General features: G+C 41.8%; 3 protein-coding genes across 11 annotated transcripts in view; 2 read left to right on the top strand and 1 right to left on the bottom strand.

The window, feature by feature from the left end:
* Positions 1-5,448, top strand: part of nphs1 (NPHS1 adhesion molecule, nephrin) — a 33,743-nt gene extending 28,295 nt beyond the window's left edge. For 2 of the 3 annotated variants that reach the window (XM_078095167.1, XM_078095169.1), the window contains 10 exons: positions 813-924; positions 1,152-1,333; positions 1,473-1,517; positions 1,805-1,912; positions 2,398-2,446; positions 2,817-2,949; positions 3,696-3,774; positions 3,947-4,113; positions 4,224-4,316; positions 4,502-5,448. In XM_078095167.1, the coding sequence (XP_077951293.1) occupies positions 813-924; positions 1,152-1,333; positions 1,473-1,517; positions 1,805-1,912; positions 2,398-2,446; positions 2,817-2,949; positions 3,696-3,774; positions 3,947-4,113; positions 4,224-4,307 (959 nt within the window). In that variant the 3' untranslated portion in view covers positions 4,308-4,316; positions 4,502-5,448. The remainder of the gene's footprint in view (positions 1-812; positions 925-1,151; positions 1,334-1,472; positions 1,518-1,804; positions 1,913-2,397; positions 2,447-2,816; positions 2,950-3,695; positions 3,775-3,946; positions 4,114-4,223; positions 4,317-4,501) is intronic. The other variant, XM_078095168.1, reaches the window with a different exon arrangement.
* A 2,581-nt stretch (positions 5,449-8,029) lies between these two features.
* fxyd5 (FXYD domain containing ion transport regulator 5) lies at positions 8,030-12,697 on the top strand. Of its 4 annotated transcripts, none has more exons than XM_040164754.2 (9): positions 8,030-8,251; positions 9,441-9,486; positions 10,088-10,180; positions 10,281-10,391; positions 10,866-10,940; positions 11,333-11,362; positions 11,449-11,523; positions 11,613-11,658; positions 12,098-12,697. In XM_040164754.2, exons 1-9 carry the CDS (start codon positions 8,198-8,200, stop codon positions 12,105-12,107), a joined length of 540 nt encoding a protein of 179 aa, XP_040020688.2. In that variant the 5' UTR covers positions 8,030-8,197; the 3' UTR covers positions 12,108-12,697. The 4 variants fall into 4 exon arrangements, with proteins under 4 accessions (XP_040020688.2, XP_077951301.1, XP_077951302.1 ...); XM_078095175.1 differs by having other exon boundaries at positions 8,241-8,858; XM_078095176.1 differs by lacking the exon at positions 8,030-8,251 and adding an exon at positions 8,273-8,375.
* Positions 12,696-23,481, bottom strand: LOC120810314 (uncharacterized). Of its 4 annotated transcripts, XM_078095179.1 has the most exons (9): positions 23,386-23,470; positions 22,160-22,237; positions 18,673-18,733; positions 18,306-18,341; positions 17,648-17,692; positions 17,061-17,117; positions 16,910-16,978; positions 16,651-16,693; positions 12,696-15,529 (listed from the first exon to the last, which is right to left on the bottom strand). In XM_078095179.1, exons 3-9 carry the CDS (start codon positions 18,722-18,724, stop codon positions 15,484-15,486), a joined length of 348 nt encoding a protein of 115 aa, XP_077951305.1. In that variant the 5' UTR covers positions 18,725-18,733; positions 22,160-22,237; positions 23,386-23,470; the 3' UTR covers positions 12,696-15,483. The 4 variants fall into 4 exon arrangements, with proteins under 4 accessions (XP_077951305.1, XP_040020691.2, XP_040020692.2 ...); XM_040164757.2 differs by lacking the exon at positions 22,160-22,237 and having other exon boundaries at positions 23,386-23,481; XM_040164758.2 differs by lacking the exon at positions 23,386-23,470 and having other exon boundaries at positions 22,005-22,239.
* Positions 23,482-24,564: the final 1,083 nt, after the last annotated feature.

Here is a 24,564-nt window from a genome sequence, read left to right as displayed (position 1 = left end):
TCCGAATTCGGCTGACCTCTTTGCCCAGGAATCATACGAGCAGAGCTGATAGTGGGAATTATTTACTCAGTAAACTGGGCAGCAGCCTGGAGCCAGAGACGAGTGGAGCATCCCCTTCTTATGGTTGCTGCTCAACTATCTCTCCCCCTTCTTGCCTTTTGATTATCGCTCCTTCTGCCCTCAAAACTACCCTCCTTTCTATGCCCCAAATGGAAAATAATCCAGTTTTCCTTTACTGCCCTCACTTAGGCAGAGCCTGACCGAAGGCCTGGTTAGCCTGCTTTGATCTGTATTCACAATATTGATAATAATCAAGAGGCCTCATCCTTATTGCATGGCTTTGCTCTAATAAGTTGGACAAGGTAGCCATTTTTTAGGCGGCTCAGCCACCAACCATGTTTCCCGAAAAAGCAGATGACGATTAGCGCACACAAATATATTGCTGTGCATCTAAAAATCTGCTCTTTGGAATAAACTGTGATAAAGAAGAGATATACTTTTAAAAAAAAATGGGGATCATCCTTCTTTAACTCCTTCTGATACACATATATGTAATAATATGTTTTTACAAAAAAGAAATACAACCAAATATCTTTATTATCTTTCTTCCTCTTCTACTTAAGTCAAGAAGAACATCATCCCTGCACTTTCTTCTAATAATATCAATATGTCTATTTGTAACCGCTCTAAAGAGGCCGTACGAGGGGCACGTTCCTATCGGCCAGCAGGGCCTCAGGTGTTATTTTAGGGTCTGCAGAAGATCGAAAGCATGTTTTCTTTTTTACACATTCCTCTTTTCCTTTCTCTCTCAGATCACCCAGATCCTCCCTCGATGTTCCGCCAACTTGCCGTCTCCCACGACTCAGTCACTCTGGAGTGGATCAGTGGTTTCGATGGTGGTCTGTTTCAAGGATTTCGTATAAGGTGAGATGTCCAGGAAGGATTTAAATGGGCTTGTATTTACATAGCAGCCCTCTCAAAGTCCTTAACGCTGTATGCCAACATTTATCCCATCAAACACATTTGCACGTCGATGGCAGAGGTTGCAATACGTGTTGACTCTTCATAATGCCTTCCTCAGGGTGAAGGTGTGAGGATGACATTCTTCCGTGATATTACAATTGTACTCAACAGTGCCCTTTGGTTGACAGATACCGTTGGGATAAGTCAGACAGCTTCCTGTACATGGACGTCTTTCCTCCAGGAGCAACATTTTTCACGGTCACCGGGCTGCAGCCCATCACCACCTACAACTTCTCAGTCAATGCCCACAATGCAATGGGAGAGAGTGGCTTTGCTGACAACAATGCAGTACTGACCATCACCACCAAGGGTCAGTTGAGAGTAACCCCAGCTTGACACCAAAAGGGCTGTGCTGTGCAACCATCTGATCATCTATAAGTCATGAGAATGAGTGTATTATGCAGAAATGTGGAATATGAGCTTTTGTTATTGCCTGTCTTTCTATGCAGAGAGGCCAGATATCAAAGAAGTCCCAACTGTTGCTGTCTCAGAGAGTAAGTGCTTTATCACAACTTGCTGCAAAAGCTCTCACAGGCAGTTGGAAATTGCTGTTTGCACAGCGGCTAGCTTCATTTGGCTAAATCATGTTAATGTATGCGCCTCCTAGGCTGGTAATGTTTGCTCTAGGAGAGCAGTTGTCATGGCACCCACCCATGCGTTTTCCCTTCTGATAGTCTTTAATCAATAAAGACACGGTTGGGCCTGTCTCTGACATATTTCTTGTCTTTTAACTTTCATTGTTAGGCATTGAGACAATGTTTCTAATATTTTCTCAAACTAGATCCAGATAGACTGCCAGCCTATTTAACAGCAGTTGGAGTCCTGCTGTTTTTTAATTCACTGGGTATCTTCTTTGGAGTGAGGTGGAAAAAAAAGCAGGGCCAGACAGGTAACCACAATCTTTTTTTTTTAATCTACCGGTGTGACCGTTTTTTCTCCATAACTCTCTGGCATTATAATTGTCCCCATTCCTCAACGGAACCCTAAAGAGATTACTCCAGTACCATGCCGCAATTGTCAGCGCAGCCTCTCACTCTCTTCTCATCTTAACTTCTTTCTATCCGTCTATCCTGTCTCCTCTCCTTCTGCTTTTTGTCTGAGGTTCTACCTGCTGCCACATTTCTGTGTTTTGTCCACATCTTTCATCCTATTGGCTTGCGTTACGTCCTCATCTCTCCTTCTGTCTCTTCATATTTGTTCTTCGGTCAAACTGTCAGGTTCTCCCTCTAATATCTTTGCTTTTTCGTTCCTTACCGCCCTCTGTTTTTTACATGTACAGCGTAGTTGTCTTTCACTCTCTAATCTCTAACTTTTTTTACTCCGATCATTTTCAGTAACTAAGCCCCCTCCCTCCTGTTTCTGTCCCCCCTGCAGGGGCGATAGGAGGCAGTACGCCGGATGGAAAGAAGAGTGAACATGGGGGGTGAGTTAAGGCCCTTCAGTAGAAGTAATAAAAAAGACCCACATCCAATCCACTTTAAGAAGTCAAAGACTATTGGCTGAACCGGCTATTAAAAAACTGCCAGGCATGCAAAAGCAGAAGCCTCTGTTAATATCTGCTCGTATTAGTGTCACCAAACTCACACCACAATCCTTCAATGAACCTGCACATGAGCCACATGAAAAAAAATGATTGTTAACAATTTAATGAATGCAGTAAACAAAATGCTGTGTGCTGAGTCTTTTCTCCGTCGTGTTTTCAGCATCTCTGGTCGTTCACATTGTGGATCAGGAAATGAGGAATAAATCAGGAAAGTTAACAAGCAATGACACAATCCGATCGTTCCTCGCAGGTCCGCTCAGTCGACCGACAGCAACTCCAACAAGTATGAGAGCAGGGAAAAGATCAACGCCGCAGCCCAGCGCACCCTCCTCATCGACTCTGGGTCCGAAACAGACAGCCATGTCTACGAGAGCTATGCAGCGGTAAGAGCGGGAAAGAGGAGGAAGAAAGGAAAGAGAGGGATGAGACAAAGAGAAAAGAGCTGCCGAGAGACACAGAAGGGCTGAGTAAACAGACGGGGGGGGGGGAAAGAGGTGAGACGGTGGGTGATGGGATCTGACAGAGAAGGAAGTGGAGAATTCAGCCATAACAGGGAAAATGGATGAACTAATGGACCCTTTAGATGTGCATAGAGATGGAACAGAGATCAATACCTCACAATTAGCATTCAAAATGCATATTGATCCCCCTGAGAAATGATCATTTTGTACATTAAAAAAGCCAACGAGGATCTGAACCTTGAAGAAAATTGTTGAGCGTGGTAGAAGGAAACAGATATCTGCTGTCTGGATGGGGTGTAATGAAACCTCAAATCCCCACGGAGGATGCTTTGCCTTTCCCCTCATTTGACACAGTAAACCACTAAGCTTTGAAATTACCAAAGAAACAAATTCAACATCTCCCTCTTTTGATATCTAGCCTTGAATGCAGAAAGTTTTGACGTATTGGACCTGCAGCCTGATATAAGGTTTTTATCACAGTGTGAAATACAAAAGAAAATATGGTTTAATCTTCAGGCTGATGATAAAACAATGCAGAAGAACGGGCCTCCGAGAATTCCCTTTAACCCCCTCTGCTGTGATGCAACACATGTGGCTTTGTCATTTACCTAAAGTTACATAAGCCAAGGCTAATATTATACATATCTCATCTGTCTTTCTAATTGCAGGAAACTTCCCATCGTTATTACCCCACTGGTGACTACATTCCGCCTCTGAGTCCACTACCTGAGGAAATGCGTAGGCTCGGTGAGACACAAACATCCCTCAGAGTAAACAAAGCACCTCGTTTTCAACATATGAAACAGTCCCATTTCAATTTATTGTTATTCTTTCAACTTGGCAGTTTTTTTTCAGATTTATCTTATTGTTAACTACAATTATTCATATGTTGCCTGTGTGTTTCCTTATAACCTTCAAGGGGTCACCCAACTCCCTGTGGATTCTCAAAGCCATCTGTATGAAGACGTGAGAGACGGGGATCTGTACCAGGACATCCTGTCTTCCCCTCTTCCTTCCCCTTCATACTCGTTTGACCACCGATTGCATCAGGAAAGGAATATGTGGAGACTACCAGGCTACCCTCAGGTCTGCAAAAAACAAACCCACCAACCCACGATGAGCTCCTGTTTGATATATCATTTACATTTGAATGCATCACAAAGGTAATTTTTCCTGAGATGCAATCTGTCACCCAGCAGGCAGCTGAGAGAGTCGGGGACGTCCGGCAGCCGAGGAGAGAGTCGGATCTTCCCTTTGAACTGCGAGGCGAATTAGTCTAAAATGAGAAGGTCAGAGCAGACAAATACACTATGACAGAGTTTCTGGTTGAACAGTACTCGTCACTATAGCAGATATTTAAAACAAAATTCTTTGAATTGTATTGCACAAGTCACATTCAATTTACCTCTCATGAAAATGTCATATAATATATTTCTCTCTCTGATTTTATGTCTCTATTGTTTATATTCCTCAGCATGGAAAGCCGAAGAAGCCAAACAGAAGAAAATTACAATATAAACATTATATGTATACATTTAAGTCATGTCTTAAATATCAACATACATCTCCCTCTGTTGTCTTGGACCTCTCATTGTTTTTTTCAACTTCACCCTTGTTCTAGTTTTTTTTGTTGTCCTGCAGGTGGAAATTAATTTAGAGACAACAATTGAACTGACAAAGATGTTTTTCGCCTGGAGGACGACAGCCACTCACTGTGGCACTGGGGCAGAAGCAGCACACGCTCACATTGTCACCCAAACACACAGCATCATGTGCGCTGTTAACATTCTCCAGATTGCGCCCCCCCCCCCGACACAAAGAGTTTCAAAGTTAGTCCCTGGGAATCCTTGCAATGGGATTGTACTGAGTAGTATTTAGCATGGTCATGTCTTCAGGATGTAAAGCCATATCTGGGGCCAGACTGTAATCCTATTTTCTCTTGGATTGAAGCTCAGCTCACAGTATTTGTGAGAGAGAGAGAGAGAGAGAGAGAGAGAGAGAGAGAGAGAGAGAGAGAGAGAGAGAGAGAGAGAGAGAGAGAGAGAGAGACTAAGCTGCTGCTACAAAGCAATTCTTCTCCTCATTTGATTTTCCATAGTATAGTGTCACATTCCGGCCTGCAGTTTCCAATAATTACAATCTGTATTCAGAGAAAACTTTCCCAAACTAAAGTTGCTTTATACTAATTATAAAATCTAGGCAACACGACCCTTTGGAACAACTTTCCTTGTGATTAATCTAATCGTAATCAAGATATTTCCCAACTCAAGATATTTTTTTCTCTGGACTAAAGTCAGAACACAAGAAAAGATGGATGGTATTTCCTTTATTACAATAACAAGGTCTGAGTTCTCTGTGCCTTTGTGTAACTTTGTCTTCTAATGTTCACTGTGCGTAGATCATAAACCTCTTCAAACTTTGCATTGGCTTCCCTGTTCTCGCTGTCTTGTGAATTACACAAATAGCGACTGGGCTTGCATGCGTACACACGGGCGTTATTTATACATCCGAGTTCTGCTTCCAGCTTCTGCTTTTCCCTGGAGCACGATTCGTCACATCAGTCTCAAAAAAGGAAGTCAGCGAAGGCAGCACATATAGCTCAGTTAGACACACACATGTATAACAGAGGGGTATAATATGAAATTATTGTTCCCCAATAGAAATGTCCCATTTTTGATGAAGACGGATGTGGTCTGGCTCAGGACAAATGATTGTACGTGTTGTTACTGTACAACACAAAATAAATATTTACTCTGAGAGGTTACATTACGACCTATAATATTCCGCCTCGCCAATGGCCTGACTGCCTTGAGATAAATCCCAATGTTTCACAAAGCCGTGTTCAATTAGGCTGGCGATTCTCCATCAGGAGCTGTCAAGGTATGTTCGTCTCGTTACTGAATAATTGTTTTAGTTCCTGTCAAGATTGACTGCTGTGTTCGTACCGCAGCATGTTCCTGATACATCATTACAGCTCAGGCAAGAAGAGTAATCTACTAAACTGCAGGCTTGGCAGCTCAATCCTGTACGTCAACTTTTGTTTTCCCTCACGTAAATGTTTTGATATGATGCGTTGGGGATCTCGAGGGAGCTTGATCATTCAGGCTACGGGAGTGCACAATTAAGTAAAAAGAAAAAAACAAATAAGAATCTTTAATTACCTCAGCTCTCAACAGTGTTTTTATATCCTTTTTACCCCACTGCTTTTGTTTTTTTTTGGAAAACAAAAAAGAAATGGAACAATACTCCTCTATCACCTTTAACGGGTTGTGCTACCCGTGGGGAGCTGACTAAAATGTAACTCCCATTTCCGCAAACCGTGTCTTTTCCCTCATTATTTGGATTCTGATCATATGAAATCAAAAAAAAAGAAAAGAAAAATGCAACCACAGGTTTTACAAATTAGAAAACAATTTCACCAGCAGTTATTCTGACTCACGTTGTGGCTGTGATCTCCTGTTGTCTGTAATTTACCCTCCAATGTGGAAGAAAGAATACAACTAAATAAATATAACAACAATCCATGAAAGATAACGAGGCGAGAAAACAATTCATGATGAATTCATTGTTAATTTTGATAAGGGCAGATCTGAGAGCACATTGAAACTGAAAGAGCATTTTAAATTAAAGATAAGAAAAAATCTTGAGTTATGGATTTGTATTATTAATAAAACAATGCACACGTACAGTCCACATTATTCCACACTGCATTATTAAGTAAAATTAAAATCTTTCTTTTCTGGTCTCATTCAAACCTGACTATATAATCTGCTTGTTCATGTGTAAGTACATTTAAATTGTGCCTCTCATCCATCATCTCACTCATTGAGTTGCGCATTCACTCCCACTCCAACACAAGCATATAAAGATGACAAAAAGAGAAAATTAAGTTATTAAAAACAAATAGAAATCAGACATAATGTACAAATACATTTTACATTGCATTCATAAATCACTGTCTGAAATGTGCTTTCAAATGATAATCTACACATTAATGTTACCTTGTCAACCTTTATCCATATATATAAATCAATATTGTCTGATGATTTGTAATCAATAAAAAAGCCCAGCTAGAATGATTGGATGGAAAAAATAGAGAAATGATATTGAAGTAAGTGTTGACAGATTAATGTTCTAATGATATTTGTGCACAAGCAAATGGGATTGGTTACCCATCACTTGTCAGGCTGCTGCTAATAATGTGATTGACTGAAAGCATAAAATTAGCAGAGTATTAGCCAATCAGAGGCAGAGTAGAGCCGATCATTTCCTCGTCATCCTTGGAGAAGTTAATTTGACTCTGTTTTCTCTCAGCTAGCTCTGTTAGCACTGTTTCCATTGTTTGCGTTGTTAGCGCCGTTAGTCGCCGGCTCAGCTATCGCCATGTTGAGAGCCCTGTGGAGGCAACCACCCAATCATGTGCTATGCTCTTAATTTGGAATTTACCACCTTTTAAAGATTGTTTTTCAAATGGAGGTAACAATGTATTTATTGAAATGACATGTGTAAGCTGATCCACAGCACTCTGAACAATGACTGCCCTCTGCTTGTGTGGATGAATTGCAGGCTTTGTCTGCTGTAACAGCGAGATTCATCCTCTTCAGTTGAGTGATGCTGTTGTGTCAAAACACACACACACACACACACACACCAATTGTTGAAGACTGTCGCTAAAAAACCTGCCATTCGCGTGAAACACATGGAGTGATGGATGTATTTGTGGAAATATGTGAGGTAATATTTGAATTAAATGTTATATAATAATAACTAAATATATATATTTTTTAAGAAAGACAATTAGGTATTTAAACTAAAGAATATACAGCCTTACTTTATTTTGTTTATCAACAGTTTCTCATTACAACAAGGTCCCAACAAGGAAGCCGTAGAGAAGTTTTACAGGTTGTAGAAAGAGACCATCAAAGACACACAATAAAAAACAGCGGAAATAAAGTAGAAGAAGAAGCCGCTGTACTCAGACTGTGGGGGAGGGGGAAATACTGCAAGCCACAGAACGAGGCCACGGCACGACAAAAAGTGGGTGAGCGAGAGACGGAAAGCCTGGAACAGAGTTTGCGACAGTTGAGTGGGGAAGTAGTGATGACAAGCACATGGGTGTGGTGGGTGAGCAGCCTTTCACAAGTGACATACAGAGGAAAGCACCGTCATAATGAGGATGTGGAAGAATCTCTGGACTCGTGCACCTCACAGGATGGACACCACGGTAAGCATGATGGCCTGGATGCACGATGACGTATAAGATGGCGGAGGGGTGTTTTTAGGGAAGCATATACTACAGAGAGATTGATGGAGGGTGACAGACAAACGGATGAGCGGACAGGCGGAGAGTGAGTTGGAGTGCCAGATGTGACAAACAGGCGGGCAGGTCAGGAGGAGGGACGGACGCCTGCAAAGCCCAGAGAGAAACAGGCCTCGTTTTTGACATATGCTCTAGTGAAATTAGGAGTGGCATGACCTGCTAATCTGAGCTGTCGCAGCTCGTGACGGCCACAGACGTTCACCTGTCACGCTGTTCCATGCCCCGAGGATGTGATGCCACCGAGATAGGTCAAAGATCGAGATTCTTTTTCTCCTGTGGGTGGATTCCAGCTGAGCTACTGGCCCAGACTTTCATCCGCCGCGCCATCCGCCTCTGCTGCGTACCTGCTTGGCAGCTGTTGTTTTTTGTATTGCTATAAAACTTGCAATGTTGGACAGTTTTTTGCGTACCGGTGTCTGTGTGTAGTGTTTTGTTTCAAGGTAGTGGCAACATGTTGTGAGGGGGAGGAGAGAGTGTGTCTCACCAGTAGGCCTACAGGATTTCCATCACGGTAAAAAGAGCGGTTTTGACACGTCCTTCAGTCCCACTTTTTTAATTGGTGACAGTAGCAAACTTTTTTTATTGAAGCTGGACGAATAGTTCAATGTAGACGTGCGTGGGAGGATTGCATATGCAATGTGCAGCTTCTTTTTGACAAATGAGTTTAAAAATGAATAAATAAATAAGGGTTTATGATATGTGTGTCTAACATTCAAAGTAGTAATGTTTTTTGGTCGTGCTGCGTGAGGAGGGTGGGAGAAGGTGTCTGTCTGCTTTATGAGGAAGGAGAGGCGGCCACGTGGAACCAAACCTCAATGATCGCAACTTCCTTCCTAGATTTGCACTGCACAAAACGTGAATGCTCCTTTGCTTCAAACCTTTTGATGAACCATTTAGCGTATGTTCACTTTGTAATAATTCTATGGTTAAACAAGTGTTAAGATTATAACGAGATGTACCTAAACATTGTCTTTCTTTGTGCTGAAGAGCACATGTTTCATCTGCATGCTGTGTATCTGAAATTCAACTTATATCAGTTGAGATACATCTTTGTTTTTACTCAACTCACCTTATTCTTTTTGTTGTCTTTCAGATTTATTCGACCCAGTTGGCCTTCTTCCTGTTTGTCATGTTTAATGGTGAGTGTATTGAGTTTATAGCGAGTCTATTTAACTGAAATTCCAGAGAGGGATCAAAAGGTTAAATTCAAACCAAATACAGGTTTTCATCCACATGTTATTATTGACACATGAAAGATTTGAGTGAGACCTCCTACTGCAGACCTTTAAGTTCAAGTTCCACGCACACGGGTTCGTCAAAGTAGTCGGAATCACAGCGTTGGTCTCAGAAGGTTTTGTAGAGATCCAGCATTAATTAAAAAGTGCTGAGAGAGTAAACGGACAACGGCCTCTCTGTTCCGCAGTCTCACACAACAATCCAGCTCTGTAGCCAGAGGTTTCGTAAGAGCCACTTCATTGTGTGTGTGTGTGTGTGTGTGTGTGTGTGTTCCTGCTCACGGGACTTTAGCTGTGACATCATCTCTGTCCTTTTGCGTGGCCTCTCGCCCAAACATGGTCAGACACTTGCAGGTCCGAATGCCTCTCAGCATTGTGCAAGCAAATCAAAGGGGAAAACAATACTGCTCTTTGTTCTTGCTGTAAAGTTTGCTTTATCAAGGCCTCACTGAGAGGCTTCATCACAGACTTTTCTGTGATCAAAATGTGTCTTATACCCTCACAGTGACAAGGGCTCAAATTCCTACAACAGCCAATCAAATGCCGACCGTCAGCAACAACATGACAGCAACAACGCTCGCCACTCTGGCTCTTACAGGTGAGGCACTCGTGGCGATCTACTTTTGTAAAATCTTCGGTCTTGATCTCCTTTTGTGGTATTAGTTTCACGTGACTCGGTCGCTTTCTTGATGTTACAGGAGGAGACGTGGGAAGCAGAGTCACCAGAGATGCAAACTCCTCTTTGCCATCTGTCAATAACCACACAACCCCGTCAGAAAGGATGACGACAAAGTTTACACGCGCTCCAGGTAACAATGTGCACCGACTCCCTCACGTTTGAACTCCCAATCATTTGTTTGGGCCATTGAGGTTTTAGCTTCTTGTCAAAAGAAAAGGCTTTCATTAAGATTCATGCCTTTAAAACGTTATGAGGTACTTCAAATATGTTAAACTGTAAAGAGAAGTTTTTTCCCCAGCGGGGGAAAGAGGGAGTACCAGATTGAGAGAACCAGAGCGCACTAAAGTGCATCGTTTCCTAAGAGAGTCATTACACTGAAATATTTAAAAGTACATTTAAAAAGTGAGTTTAACAAAGAAATGCACCTGAATTGACTTATACATGGACACATATGGCAAAAATAAGAAAGAAAATCAAATTTGGTAACTTGTTTAAAATTATGCTTTTGCATTATAAACCTGTATATTAAATTATTTATATTAAATACACAGCAACTAAAAAAGGAGATTTTAATGTTTGTGTTCTTGATTTCTATGTTTTTCAGCATCTCCGGTGACATCCTCCCCATACATAAGTGTGAAACCCACTAAAAACGGAGCCCGCAAAGAAGTGGCCTGGGGTACCTCAACATTTTACTACTCCATAGTTACCTTGAATGCCACAGGCATTGCGTCTGTATTGTTATCTCATGGCAGACTGGCAGTATCATAATTCCCTGTCTTCCAAACAAAGCCCGCGGCGGAGTGTAAGAACACAGCACCTCACTTCCTGTCTCGCCAGCAGATTAATGCCTGATTGTACCATATGCAGGAAGAGATACGATACGCGCGTGCCCGTGCTGTGCCGGCTTACCTTAGGTAGCGTTTTATTATACCATCAACAGCCACGTCAGCGGGGCCACTAGATCTGGCATGCTATCTCAGACTGTTGCTCCCTGGTGATTGTCCCTCTCTTTTATTCTTGGAGAAAAAAGTTATTAAATTATTTCAATTCCGATTTTACTTCTTATAGATCCGAAGTGGGATGAAGATTTCATCTACGGTGAGAAGCTACATATGACACAGAGTTATTTTTTATGTTCATGTCTTTGGTGTCTTAAGTGCTTGACTCATGTTTTACGTGCACAGATTATGAGTCCCTGCGCTACGCTGGACTGTCCATTGCAGCGGTGCTTTTCATTGTGGGCATCATGGTCATTGGCTGTAAGTGGGACTCCAAAAACACATTTTTGTGAAGCACTTTGATTACTGTATATTCAACAATCCTTCTCACTTGGATCATCTCTAACTAGGTGGCAGGGCCTGTCGGCTGTGTAGACGTCACAAAAGGTCACCAAAGTGAGTACTGGCAGCTTTTTTATTTCATTCAGTCTAGTGGATGTTCAAATTTTGTATTTTTTCAGTGTTTGAGGGTTGCATGATTAGCACACGTGCTGAATAGTTTAAAACAATGCAAGCTGACGTGTGAATGAAGGGTAGCAGTGCTTATGTCGGGCTCTTTGTCAGGAGAACTGCAGTTGAACGATTGAAGTCATTTATATCACAGTCTGCTGGATGATGTAGGGCTAAGAATTATTATTCATTTCAGACGCATAATAGCTCAACAGAATGTTGGCTAAAATGTCTGGTATGATCAATAGATCAAAAATATGATATAATTGTTGGCTGAAGCCACATCTTTAATTGTCCTTACTGTGGTGTGTTTGCTGTGATACATGAAATGGATTGCTTAACCACTGTTTGATTCCTTAAATAGTTTTGTCTGTTTATTTTCCAGATCATATTGAGCTTTTTGATGAGAAAAATCTCACAGTGTGCACATTTTGACGCAGAGCTGTGAGAAGTCAACCAGGAGTTCATCCAGAAAAAAAACTAACCCAGCACCATGGTTGAAAAAGTAAAATGACTGACTATATGTTGCTTGGTAACAAGGTCAAAGAAAAACACTAGACATAGAAAAAAATGTTCATGCTGACGAGTGAGAAAAAGTTGAACCACCCACTTAATCTTTGTGTAACATCATTTCTATACTTAGTGAAACTGCACTGAAAACGGATTATTTGTCTTTGCAAATAATAAGGAGATTATTCCCATTTAATAACACTTTCAAACCACGTGTTTCTAATGTTGTTAGACATTAACAACATTAGAAACACGTGTTTCTAATCACCTTTTTTATTGTATAACTGAGCAGCCGTAGGCAGTGGCTCACAGCCAGGATTCTATTAAACACTTCCCTCTCCTGATAGATAGTAGACGCTCTTTACACTTTCATCTCAACGAAAACGTGATGCTTGCAAGTCAGTAGCGTTATTATTATGGTTATCATTGCATAAATGACATCAAATGATCTGGACAATAAACGGGGAAAAAACTTTGTATGACTGATTTATTTTCAAAAGAACACAGAGTTCAACATATCTATATAATGTACAATAGTACTAACTCTTCTAATTGCTCTCAAGACAAAATCAACAAGAGAGAAGATAAAAACGGAATTGATACATGATTTGACATTACTACAAATAGTTTATTGCGAGCTGGTTGGTTATGTATTATATACTTTGTATACAAAGATAGTATGAAAAACGTACATTCAATATTAAGTTCAAATTCAAACTGTTTTTGCTCCAACAAGACACAAATATTTGACATAGAAAAGCTTTCAACTTTTAACTAATTCCCACCACAAATTGTTTTACGTAGAAATTTATAAATGAAAAGTGGAGAGAAGAAATCACCCTGTAACAACAAGAGTACAAAAAAGACCACTTGGTCAAATATATTTCTACGTTGAGAGACACGATACAAATATCAGTAAATCTGTAAATACATACAATATATTAAAAGCTGGAATGACTGAATAAGGTCTGACAATGTATTTCTGCAGAGGTTCTGAAGGCTTTGTGCGGTGTGGCTCCAGAAAACACAATTAGACAATTACTAGACAAGGAAACATCTTGGTAAAATAAAAAAAAAAATAAGTGAAATCTCTCAACCGCCGCAAACTGCATTATGTTGGTTTTACAGTTGCGGTACTGACTGACCGAAAGATAGTACTCTTAACCGATGGTGGGGGTAACCCGGGTAACCCAGCTCTGCTCTGAGCCTGGACACACATTAAGGGGAAATAGTTATAATTTGCTTTTTGGACTGTATGACGTGACTTATATGACTACTTTGAGCTGATTGCTTGCATTTTTATGCATTTCTAATAAAATGTGTTTTAAAACAGCCTTACTGCCCATTTATGTCCAGGCAGAGGGTGTAATTCATTCAAACACCCACAAGCGGTAGTCATTGCAGACTGTACCCTACTGAGTGCGCCTTTTTTAAGTGTTTGGTTGCATTTTCTGAATATGTTGCAGTTTTTCTAAATGCTAATGACATATTTCTTTGTTTACTTGAGTTTTGTCAAACGTTTTCTGAAGCTGGAGTACATAAAGCCTTTATGGACAGTGCATGCACGGACAAAAAAAACCCCAACATAACCTCAATGCAAAGAAATAAAAGTTTAACATCTACATCTGTTACACTAACAGAAGTAGCGGTAATGAAAGACATAATTGAGTAGATTTGGTGACTCTCAGGAAGCAGGCTGGACCAAACATTGCATTTCTCTGTATTGTTTTTGCTTTCTCAATTAAAAAAAGAAGAGGCCTTGAAAGAAAATGAAAAACCAAATGCGATTTGTTTTTCTAACAGAAACAGAAATGTTTTGAATTGTAATTTCTGTTAAATTTTACTCTCTTTGAAATGCTGACAGATATTCAAGGCTCATTGGGTAATGCTATACTTTTTAGAAATGACACATACTGCACACACATTGCTGAATACAAACAGTAAAACACATGCGCAAACAATAATTGCCTCAGTTAATTTGTTTCATGCATCATTCAACGCTTCAGCACAAATCTATAGCTCCTCCAGACCCGGAAGAGGACGTGACTCTCAAGCCCTCAAGTCTGGCTGAACTGGAGCCAAGGCCTGTCCAGAGATTAGCTACAAGATTTAATGGAAGCAAAGTGAGATCCTGCTTTGAAAATTCCAGTGTTTAACCCCATGTACCCCCTCTGAAGCTCATTCTATTACACGTGTCCTCACAAAGCCACCAATAGAATACTGTCACGTTGAACTGGGGCAAGTCCCGTTTCCATACAACATTTGCTACACAAAAGTTCCCCCCTCTTATTTGGAACAAATAAGGCAACCAGAATCTTAGGTTCCTGGAGAGAAAGCTTTTTTTCTCGGTCCATGATTGATTTCCATTCAAATGAAAACAGAAAAGCCATCATGCTCCACGGCATTGTTTGTGGCATTGTTCGTAATTTTCCCAATCATCTCCATCTTTATTTGATTTGTGAGATTGTATCCCTCACTTACACCCGGCTTCTTTCTACCAGTATAAAACTTCTGACACCTGTATTTATAATCTGCGGGACTAAAGCGAACCCCTTTCAAAAATGAGAAAACCTCATTCATTGCAGCCAATTAATCAGCTGCCCTGCAATAATGTTCAGACTGGCTATTTCCAATTGTTTCTCTTTTTCACTGTGGTGGAGAAGCTTTTATCGTCCCTTTGCACTGCCATCCATCATTGCAAATGGGCCAGGAACAGAAGCCGTCAGAGAAGTGAATGGAAAAATGACTTGAGGTCCAGCCCGGCTTAGCATGGCTTCCCTTACTTATTGACCATTTCTCACCGGTTCTTTGGGGTTTTTCAACAAGCCCTAAATCAAACGCAAATGTAGTTTTACTGCATAGCTGGTGGGAATAATTTCTTGTTTCAGGTGGTAAGAAAAAGGGAGAGCTCTGGCTGTGCTAAATTATCCCTTTTAACAAAAGAAGCTTTAAGCCATATTCACTGGCTTTGATTTGGATTCCTCAAATAGAATCCAATTAGAAGGTTTGAATGTGTTCCAAATGGCCCTGGATAAATTGCCTATATGTGGGGCATAAATGGATGCGACAAAGACCAGAGTATACAATAGTAAAAAAAAACATTGCATATGTATTGATAAGAGCAAGTAATGAACTGAATGGTGAGATGCAGGCTGCTGTGCAAAGAAGTCTAACTGTCTGAGGGAAAGGATAAGAGATGACATTCAGCCCGGTGCATGGCTCCTCTCTCCCCTGTTATTGAAAATGCTGCTCCACCAGGAACTAGATGGCCTCTTTCTGGTCCTGCTCTGCAGGCACGAAGTAGATCCTAAAGGGAGAGAGGTATAGGACCCAGGAAGGGAGTACAGGGGTGGGGAGGGCAGGGGCAGATGTATGTCACCTTCAAGATATGTTCAGGCTCTTTTTTTCTTTTAGTTTGTCAGCAGAAAGACACAAGAAACAACAACAATTTCAGGAAACAACACGTCTGATTCATTCGGCAGGGCTCCGACAGGTGTACAGCGCCACTGCACCACCTCAAAACACAGCTCATCCCCCAGGTGGGACTTCTAAACCTGGCAAGGCGCTGTTGATCCAACAAGCCAAAGGTTGCTGCGTGATTAAGGCCTTTTTTCAGCGGCGCGATCAGTCGGCACCAAATACTGCCGGAGCTGACTGCCGCCAGTAATCCTCCAGGAGGAATTTAACCCATGCAGAAGGCATTGGTTCGACTGCTCCAGAATGTGCTGCCGCTTCGGGATCTCAATGGTCTAACTTGAACTCCGTGACCTCTCTAAACCCACCCTGCAGCTCATGCAGTGCTACTGCACCCCAGCAGAAAGGAAAGTGATCGGTCCGCAGAAAGCATTCCTGGCTGGCCAACTGTGGTTAATGATGCAAAGTGGAAAGCGGTTGCGAAAGGCAAAGAGAGGGAGTCTCCGTGTAACTGGTTTTGGCAGTTCTGCGGACCGAGTGCTGTTGATTGTGTTCGTGACGCCAGCATCACGTGTGCGGGACGGTGACTTTTCTTCTGAGCAGAGTCATCTAGTCAGGCCCCAGTTCACGAGGTAAGCTTTGGGACAAGTAAGGTCCTGTCCCGTTTGTCCCTACCCAATGGCACTATGTCAGCGCTATTGTTTGATTGCTAACATGGGAAGGGTTAGAGGTGTGGAGCGTGCAGTGGTGGCAGCGGAGGGCCTCAGGCTGTGACTGATTGCTCTACAAGTCCAGGCGGGCTTAGATGGGTGGGTGCCAGTTATGTTTTTTCCACCCGAGTGTTTTGTTTTTAATCTGATTTTGATGCCGTAGGACGAGGCTGGGTTCATTGGCGTGGCAGCAGAAGGGCTGTTACCCAACAGACGGGTTCTGTCACCTGCAGGCTGACTTAACATAAAGTGGAACGTACATCTCTCAAATGGCAACTTTTAAGTGAAAAAAATGTGACCTTACCCTTGCTGTCGATTGTGCAAGCGGCGCCTTACCAGCACTACAGCTGCAGGAAAGAATAATGAAAAAAGGTCACGGCCGTACAAGAGAAAAGTTCATATTTGCTTAGGGATTAAAAGCTTTACAAGGCACACAAGGACCAAAGAGATTCCAGCCCCACACTGGTGGGATTTACCGCAGTGCATTTATCAACTGTGGAAATTACACAGAAATGATTTCACGTAAAACTACGTTATGTCAAAGCAAAACACAAAAGACTTACTGATTATTACAACAGCTGAAAGAATCAGTGCGGCCACAGCAACAATAATGATAATCATGGTCAAATGATCTAAAAGAAAGGAAAGAAAAGTAAGTTAATACAAATAGGTGATTTTTATACATGTACTGTATAACTGAAATACACATCTCACCTGCTGCTTCTTTTACACCCGCAACTTCACCTGGACTCTCGCCATCCAGATCTCTAGCTACAAAAAAGAAGGAATGGAATTAAGCATTGGGACACAAGCTTTTGTCTCCAAAAAGAGGCTTCGGGAGAACCTTGCAGATCCTGCACAGAGGCTGCTTGTCCAGGAGCCGACTGCCCACTTCCAAACAGATCTGTAATTCTATCAAGTGTCCATCAAAGCGAAGACGAGGGGTGACGGAGACAGGCGTGGAGAGAGAATGCCAATGTTGATTAGCTGACCGGCAGAATGGTGGAGATGTCGATGTGCTCATTGGCCTTTTAGCAGGATCCACAGGGCCCCTCCAGGGAGCTAATTGATTCCATTCAGGGCTTAATGGTTGTGAGGAGGGAAAGCCAACAGGGGCCACAAACTCACACATTTCACTGGACTGGAGCGACCTATACACAATGCTGACTTACTGAGGCCGTAACCTTCACACAGGTCTCTTTTGAACCGCTGCCGTTACAGTGTTTATGGGCGTGATGCAAAAGTAACTGGAAAACGATTTTCTCTCTCTTTAAGACTCGCGAGGACTGGGGTACACTCACATTCCTGGACGAATAAATCCTCATCATCAATGATCGCCCCAATACCTGTGGGGCAAAGGAGAAATCAGCTGCTCACACACAGTACAGAAATACATGTTCTACAGTGTGAGTTATTTCCAATAAAAATAGTTATTCTACTGTGCAATAGTCAGGAAACCTTTCATTTCTTGGAACTCTATTGAGTAAAATAATTGACTACTATATACAATAACAAAGAATTACATTTGTACACAGAAAAGGATAACCCATTTGAAAGGCAATAACAAATCTGAAAACAAAAACACAACCAAAACTGTGAGTTAAAAACAACCTGAACCTGAAAATCAGGAAGAAAAACCAGTGAGAAGGGGAAGTTTTCAGTCACACGAAACCATGCAACCACGTGGTGCACTTGTGTAAACTGAAGGTTGTGGATATGATTTAGAATTGAAATATATAGTGTGGGGTATTTTTAAAGCTATTTAGTTTGACATGACATCTGTCTGGATTTACCTGTGACATCTGTAAATGACTTAATACACTGACCCACTGAACTCACCTGAGGTCAAAGAAGGACAACGTACACATATCGAAACAAGCCACGTGCGGCAATAATTACTTGCAAATCAAATTAGCAAAACCTGTTGTTTAAAGGCGTTTGTAAGGATGCACTACATACCTCCATCTGCAGATCCATCAGTGTCTTCTGAAACAGCTGCAAAAAGGTTGCAGAGTTAGAATACATTACAAGCAGTTATTAAAAGGTTAACATTATTCACCAGACTGCTGCATTCAGAGGACTTTACTGCACAAAAGCTATTCGGGCTACAGTGAGTTTAATGGCACACTTTGTGTGTAAACCGTCTGTCCTTGAATCGCAATTTTACAGCGTTAAAAATACTGTGAGTGCAAACATGTGTCTGCACTTTCTGTGCACTTTCTGTGCAGACACATGGGTAGGTTAGGAAAGCATGCCGACACAGTGATGCACACACCCTGATTAGATGTTTATCACCTGAAGGCGTCACACAGAGATGAGAACATACCAGTAGCAGCTGGCAGCATCAGCAGCAGACCAAGGAACACCAATCGCATCATCTTCAAATGCTGCCGGGGGAAAAGAAAACAAGATAAAAATATCTGCTATTAATATTCAGCCACTGATGTGTGTGGAAACTTGGCTGTTTTGGTTTTGCGATAGGGTGAGACGGAAAGGAGCAACGCTGTCTGTTACTGCGGCTTGTGAAGCACTTTGAGTTTCAGGATCACTTAAGGCTAGTCAGTGGAAAACCATTTACCGAAGTCCTTCCGCAGTTTAAACTGGTGAGCGTGTGCACGTCTAGATAGTAATCTGAGATGGGTCAGTTACTGACAGCCTTATTTTCCATAGCGCTCAGCAGAATTCAGTCAAAGTCAGCTTTGAATAAGTGTCTATTCAACATAACCCCCCCCCACCCCCACCCCCCCACTCTCCTCCCTATCACGCTCCCACCGAACACACCCGGGTTCTGTGCCAGCCTTTGAAAAAACAAAGTCTCCAATGATGTCCACTGACAAAAACTATTTTGGGTTTGTAGTGTAACAAACACTGTTGTTGTATTGTCGTTCTTCAGGCAGAATCTCACTACTTCCTGATGGCACAAACGCCACCTCCGCTCCCCACCACATAGATGCGAAGCACAGATGTTCTTGGCTTGCAAACAAAGCCCCAGCTGTATCCCACACAATGTGAATGCAGATATTTTTGAAATGGGAAAACATGGGAATGACCTCTCCTCCACTCCAGGCCCCGGATGAAGCCTCTTTGGTCCGATTTAGCCATTGAGCTTGGCATGGGATCAGGAACCAGTCGTCATGCAATATTTGATACTCTCCTATTGACCTTTGTTCCAAATGTAGCTGGTCATTGTTAGCCGTGTCCATTGTGTCCTTGTTTTCCTTAGTAGTAAATGACTATGTGGAAAGAAATGAAGTGACCCCCATTGTTAAATTGCGGGGCTGTGAGGGAAAGCAGCAAATCCTCGCTACAAACCCCCACAGAGCAGTTTCAAACTGGTTCATACTTATTACTACAATTTAAGGAAGTGGGTTATGTTTACTTTAAGGCGAGAAAATTGTAATTCCCATATTTGGTGAAAGGAAGTGAAAAAGATAAGCTGCGTGGGCATTATTAAGATTAGTCCAAATCAGTTAATTCTTTACATTTGGTATTTAACGTTCTATTAAAAGCAAGGCATCGGGAATGTGGCCATGAACTGTAATCTAATCTAAAAAGGCTGCCATCATATTCACAGTCTAAAACGTCTATGCGAGACAAATGTCCACCCTGTAGGGCCGACACGAGGACGATACCCGCCCAGTCTACAACAAGTTAAATTAGCAGAAAAGCATTAAGATCTATTTCTGTTGATTATATTAAATGATGCTAATCACACAGCTACGGCTAATTGGATAGGGACTGTAGAGTGGGCTGTTCTCGCCTTTTGGAAAGCTGCAATAAATCTCTCAATGCAACAACCCAAATAAAATCCCCTTCTGTATCCAATTTGCTTTTCAGAGTCGCTTTGGGTGAAATAATAAGCTGATCCAATTCAGAAATATTTTTCAACCCAGTCCACTGCCTCCGTACCAGAATGGCTCCTGATGCTCGTATCATTTTTCAAATTGGGTAATATATTCTTGTACATTTAAATGTCGGTTGAATGTTCTTTTTAACACCATACCCAATTTGCAACCTGTGGCACGGTTATAATAGCAGCTGACTGAAGATGCAAAAATGACCGGAAGTAAACGTGGAAACTATAACACTGGACTGCATCGATGCAAGAAAGTAATACACTGTGATGTTGCTGGAGGGCGAATTGTCTCCCTGACACAACTCTCCTCTGACAGGTTTAACCCTGAACATCATACCTGTCTGGCCAGCACAGCCCCCACCCTAAATCCTGTTTACCAGGTTTAATTGTGAATGATGTACACCTCTCACTCCTTCAAACCTCCCCAGTACAATTTACATCAACAAAATACATACAGAAACGGAGGTTGGCTACGTGTAGATAGTCAGAACTACTTCCAGTCTGCCTTATCTGTTCACACTGATAACAGACCTCTGCTCAACCGCTGTGCATCACTGACAAGATTTGGATGACAATCACTAACTTGCAAAGTTATTGATGCAGCCTAGTGAGTTCATACCAAATCAAATATAATACACGTGAACAAGAAGAGTGGTGAGAGAGAAAACAAAAAGGAGCAATATTCCTTTTTTGTTTTCTTTAACACAACAAACAAGCAAAAAGAAAAAAAAAGAGCAGAACTCACAACACCCGTACCTTGATTGATGTCATGCAGACAAGTGAACAGTTCACCATCGATAAGCAATAATTAGCACAGCTAAGCAGTTATTTCCAGTTTGTGGCCGACTTGTTGAGCATCAGGCCAAAAGGCAAACACTAAGAAAACAACTGAGAGGATATGAGGGTGTTTGACCAAACAGCTGCCACATATCCTGTATTTGCTCCACTCCTGCCCTTTCTCTCTCTCTCTCTCTCTCTCTCTCTCTCTCTCTCTCTCTCTCTCTTTGTTTGCTTGTGTACAAAAACACAAACCCTTTGAACACACAAGAACGAACAGAGAGGAGACACAGACATCAAAATGATTTTTTCCTTTTCAACTTTGACTAACTGGTAGAGCCACAAACCGATTCGGGGCCTACAGGGCCCTGAGCACGTACACCTCACAGCTTTACTTATTATCAGATTGAGACAAAGCCGTTTTTGTCTTTGTTTTGTCAACAACACTGTCCCAAAAACTTGCCAAGTCACATTTCTTTTACAGCCATATCCATTTTAAACCACGTCAAGAAACAAGCACCGCAAAATGTGGCCCCAAAAACACCTGCTAAGATAAGATGTAAAGGGTTTCAACCAATATATTGTGCACGTCCCTGAGCAAGCAGCTGCATAGCAACCCTTTTTCTGTTTGCAGACTAACGTAACAGGTCGAAAAGTCTCTCCCCAGCACTTGTGAATGGTGGACCACCTTATACACACACAGGAAGTGAGAAGCACTTCTCTTCTCACTTCCTGTGTGTGTATATATAAGGAAAAACTCAAGCCCTTCTCTCATTGACCCACCGTACAGCAATAAGTCTCTCTGCATCAGGGACACTCCAAGAGCGGCAAGTAAATAACATGTGGTGGAGAAAGGGGAAGTAGCCCTGCAGGCTGCATGACGATGCGAATATGCTTGCGAATAATATTCATATGATTTACTTAGTACATGACAGCCATGTATTGACGAAGTTTAAAATGACAAATACAAGAGAAATACAGTTCTACCAAAAAAATACAGCTCGCTTAGAATTTTAAAATAGTACCTTTGAGTGAACTTTTTCATCTGCGGCTCAAAATTGAATGCAATCACCGAGAGTCAGTCGAGCAATTGCGTAACAGCGGAGGCGACTCGGCTAACACGACAAAACTGGCTCCTGCAGCAGCGTGGGCCAAGTTCAGGGAAACAAGACGTTCTCACCTATAAGGGGATTCACAGCCACCTCATATTGCGCCGATCTGCTACTAAGCTGTTCGCCTCTCAGTCAGCTTTTCGTTTCTGCGGGGAAAATACCTCTGTGTGTCTGCATGTCATAACTGCTGTCAGGACAGTTTCCTGCATGAGGTTAAAATACATACTGCTCTCATGCTGATAAAAGCTGTTGGGCTTGAATTACTGTAATGTAGCTAAATCCAGTATAGTCCCCAATAAGGTGACTTATAGTATTGGCACCTATGTGGTAACAACTTTGCAAATTTGGTAAAGTTGCATAATGATTGATGTTATAAATAACTTGCTAGTACAGAAATACATTCATGCAGAAATGCTGCGACAAGTTGTGGCATCTAAATGATAATACGGATCACCTGTCAGAGTAAGCTCACAAAAGACGACCTCATCGTGTTTTTTTATTGGCACGCATACCACACACAGGTGTGCTATTAGGCCGTCTGTCACTCGTTGCTGACGTCGTGCTTCCTGCTCAATCCCCATGCGTCTCAGTGTTTGCTGTGTTCACTGGTATGCAAATGGCCTAAAAACCAAATTGTCATAGTCATTTACATTTAGTTTTTTCTTGTGTCAGTGCAGTAGTGCAAACGGTGCTGCTGCTCCAGGTCGGTGTCCTGGGACTCGGTGTGGCAGGGATAGTTTCTGGGTTATTGTTTGGTGGTGTAATTAAATTAGATTCAAAGAGTGGGCTATGACCTGACTTGATTGTCCAACGCTTTCTTCATTCAGCTGTGTCAATCTTTACCCTCACCCCTTCTCTCAATATTTGCAGCATGTTAGCGTTAGCTCATTACTCTCTCGCCAGCAACAAGTCTGAACGGTTGTGCTGTCTGCCAAATGTTTGTCCAGTTTTGAGTGATAAGTGGGGTATGTCAATCTCTCAGCCGTTACAAAAGATCCTAATCCGGCATTGCCGGAGAAAATTACGCTCAGTGTTTGGTGTCTTGAGAAATCTTTTCCTATATGTCTTCTGTTTAGAAGACATAATTTTGTGTAAAAGTGGATGACACATAAAACACCAGTAAGATTCCCTGTCACAATGCTTTTGCTAATAGTAATATACAAATAGAAATATGTATGTCCCTTTTTGTTTATTTTTAACAGCAGTATGAGGATTATGCTTAAATACTAAGTATATTCATGCAAGTAGACTCGTACTCTACACTATATTTAATATAACTAGAAGGTGAACTTACTTTTAAGTGAGTTCTTCTGTTGTTGGTTTTTCTGTTGGTATGTTGTTGTATGTTGTCCCTCCTACGCCAACGTCCTTGTTATCATGGAAACTGCCAGAGTGAGTGTGCACGTTAATACAGGTGTGACCAGTCAGGAACTAGGAAACGGGTTATTCATTGGCTGCTGAGCGGGTTGAAATCTGACACCACCAGTTTTTTACTCTAACAATAGTAAACTTAATGTGCACATAAGGAAACCGCTCACAGCTGTCAGTAAATACGTTAATAGCTTTTTTGCAAATGTGTTTTTTGCTGTTATACAACCATCAACTGCTGTGAGAGTGGTCCATATTTGTTTGAAATCCATGTTATTAGTCACTTTATATGCATATATCCTGCTGTTGCGATGTGTGAGCTTTTTGAAATGTTTTGTATTACCGCTACATAAAAAAGTAACAACATTTTATGAGCCTGTCCGTGACAAGTTGCAAAGTTTCTGATTATTTCCCTCCCACACAATGAGCCAACAGCTAATGTTACCCATCAAGTACTGCAGCAACTGGTGTTTGGACCTCGGTGACTGTGACGGTTCTGGGAGGCAGATTTGTGCAACACTTGTCACTTTCTGCTGACCAGCCCAAACCTAATTGCCTGCCTTTGTCTGCTCCTCCTTCCTCATTGTAGAAAACATATTCTCCTGGAACTTCAAAAAATAACCTGTAACCTGGCTGCCTTTAAAATCTGCAGTTAGGACAGCTAAGAGGTTCAAGTTTAATCGACAGGTGTTTATTGACACTGACGAGACATTTCAAGTCGTATAAACGGTTATGCACCTTAAAATGATTGTTAAGACAGCCAGTTACTTTCTTTATTAATCTTAATTACAATGTTAAGTTAATTAGGAAGCAAAATGAGTTCTATAAACTAAAACTCAAAATCTTTTTTTTTTTTGCAGTGTTCTACCCAGACTGGTTATGACCAGAGCCTCCTTGCAACCCACTACTATCTCATTGCTCCTAACGTCCACAACCAGACTGCTGTCAGCCAGACGGTGACCATCAGCTCGGTGTGGACATCAGTAGGTATTAGAGAAGGGAAGTGCTTTTTGAATCCAACGTGTGACCCAGGGGGGGTCTCCTTCAGTTGGCTGCAGGGCTGCTGCAGAGTGTTGACCACCAGAGCATCCCCAGCCTCCCTGCC

This window comes from Gasterosteus aculeatus, chromosome 20 (assembly GCF_964276395.1).
Source record: "Gasterosteus aculeatus chromosome 20, fGasAcu3.hap1.1, whole genome shotgun sequence".
Classification (NCBI taxonomy): domain Eukaryota; kingdom Metazoa; phylum Chordata; class Actinopteri; order Perciformes; family Gasterosteidae; genus Gasterosteus; species Gasterosteus aculeatus.
The sequence above is the reverse complement of the archived record's forward strand: the minus strand, read 5'-3'. Positions and strand labels throughout refer to the sequence as shown.

Excerpts from the sequence above, each read along its gene's own strand:
- LOC120810314 (XM_040164756.2), bottom strand. The coding sequence starts at position 20,997 with ATGGTGAACTGTTCACTTGTCTGCATGACATCAATCAAG. Across the intron at positions 18,342-18,672 it reads GATGCTGCCAGCTGCTACTG|CTGTTTCAGAAGACACTGAT; the intron begins GTATGTTCTCAT and ends ACCTTTTTGCAG. Across the intron at positions 17,693-18,305 it reads TGATGGATCTGCAGATGGAG|GTATTGGGGCGATCATTGAT; the intron begins GTATGTAGTGCA and ends TTTGCCCCACAG.
- fxyd5 (XM_040164754.2), top strand. The coding sequence starts at position 8,198 with ATGAGGATGTGGAAGAATCTCTGGACTCGTGCACCTCACAGGATGGAC. Across the intron at positions 10,181-10,280 it reads CGCCACTCTGGCTCTTACAG|GAGGAGACGTGGGAAGCAGA; the intron begins GTGAGGCACTCG and ends TTGATGTTACAG. Across the intron at positions 10,392-10,865 it reads AAAGTTTACACGCGCTCCAG|CATCTCCGGTGACATCCTCC; the intron begins GTAACAATGTGC and ends TATGTTTTTCAG.